General features: G+C 55.6%; 2 protein-coding genes across 2 annotated transcripts in view; both read left to right on the plus strand.

Annotated features, from left to right (window-relative positions):
* Positions 1 to 1,131, plus strand: part of SOBP (sine oculis binding protein homolog) — a 161,525-nt gene that overhangs the window by 138,347 nt on the left and 22,047 nt on the right. Inside the window, exon 7 of the mRNA XM_034670766.1 lies at positions 1 to 438. Coding sequence (XP_034526657.1) covers positions 1 to 435 — 435 coding nt within the window. The 3' untranslated portion in view covers positions 436 to 438. The remainder of the gene's footprint in view (positions 439 to 1,131) is intronic.
* The window catches only part of LOC117804214 (sine oculis-binding protein homolog), a 2,748-nt gene continuing 2,269 nt past the window's right edge, over positions 653 to 1,131 (plus strand). Inside the window, exon 1 of the mRNA XM_034670767.1 lies at positions 653 to 661. Coding sequence (XP_034526658.1) covers positions 653 to 661 — 9 coding nt within the window. The remainder of the gene's footprint in view (positions 662 to 1,131) is intronic.

A 1,131-nucleotide genomic window follows, 5' to 3' on the forward strand; every position in this document is an offset into this window, starting at 1 on the left:
GCGGCCACCGAGGGCGCCAAGACCGCGGAGCCGCCGCCGGAGCAGCCCCCGCCGCCGCCGCCGCCCGCGCCCCCCAAGAAGCTGCTGTCGCCCGAGGAGCCGGCGGTGAGCGAGCTGGAGTCGGTCAAAGAGAACAACTGTGCTTCCAACTGTCACCTGGACGGGGAGGCGGCCAAAAAGCTGATAGGGGAGGAGGCCCTGGCGGGGGGCGACAAGTCAGACCCGAACCTTAATAACCCCGCGGACGAGGACCACGCGTATGCTCTGCGGATGCTGCCCAAGACGGGCTGCGTGATCCAGCCTGTGCCAAAACCCGCGGAGAAGACTGCCATGGCGCCGTGCATCATCTCCTCGCCCATGCTCAGCGCCGGGCCGGAGGACCTGGAGCCTCCGCTCAAAAGGAGGTGCCTCCGAATTAGAAATCAGAATAAGTAAAAGGTTTGTATGTCCAGCGGGGCTTTCCTCCGCACGTGCCCGTCCGCCTCTCCTTACTCCTTACAAGGCAGAGGCGCGCGAGAGTTATAGTGATAATCATGATTTTACCGTACATGTCTTACAGCTCACCTAGTGTGGTCACACAGTGTCATCATTTTGATCCGACATTCATTCCCATTTTACGGCTGAGGAAACTGAGTCACAGAATGTAGATGCCATGCCCAAGGTGACTTATTTAATGGTGAAGCCCAGTCTTGCGCCTGACTTGAGACACTATCTACTTAACTAAACTTTTATTCTCATGCTCATCTCTGTAATTCACCCTGTTGAAGAAGAGGCCGGTGTGGGGAGGAGGAAGAGCTTAAGGGTCCCGGGACGGGGGGGGGGGGGGGGTGGGGTTAGACCCTTAAATGTTCAGTCATGAGGTTACAGAGCTGTGGTAAAAGGTGAGAGCCAGGTCACTTCCTGGAGACTGGTAGGCTTATTGGCAGGAGGTCTCAACTCACCAAATTTCTCAAAAACCATGGATTCCATCTGCAAGATGAGAATAAAAACTAACTTTCTTTACGTGCTTATGCCAACTGAACCCAGGCCACTAAGCCCCATTTCCCTGGCAGAGTGCTGGAAAAGTGGCCCATAGCTCCTGTTCAGGGAGTCTCTTCATGTTGTCATGAAGCATTCCCTAGGGCAGATTTC

The sequence above is a fragment of the Ailuropoda melanoleuca genome, chromosome 10, assembly GCF_002007445.2.
Source record: "Ailuropoda melanoleuca isolate Jingjing chromosome 10, ASM200744v2, whole genome shotgun sequence".
NCBI lineage: Eukaryota > Metazoa > Chordata > Mammalia > Carnivora > Ursidae > Ailuropoda > Ailuropoda melanoleuca.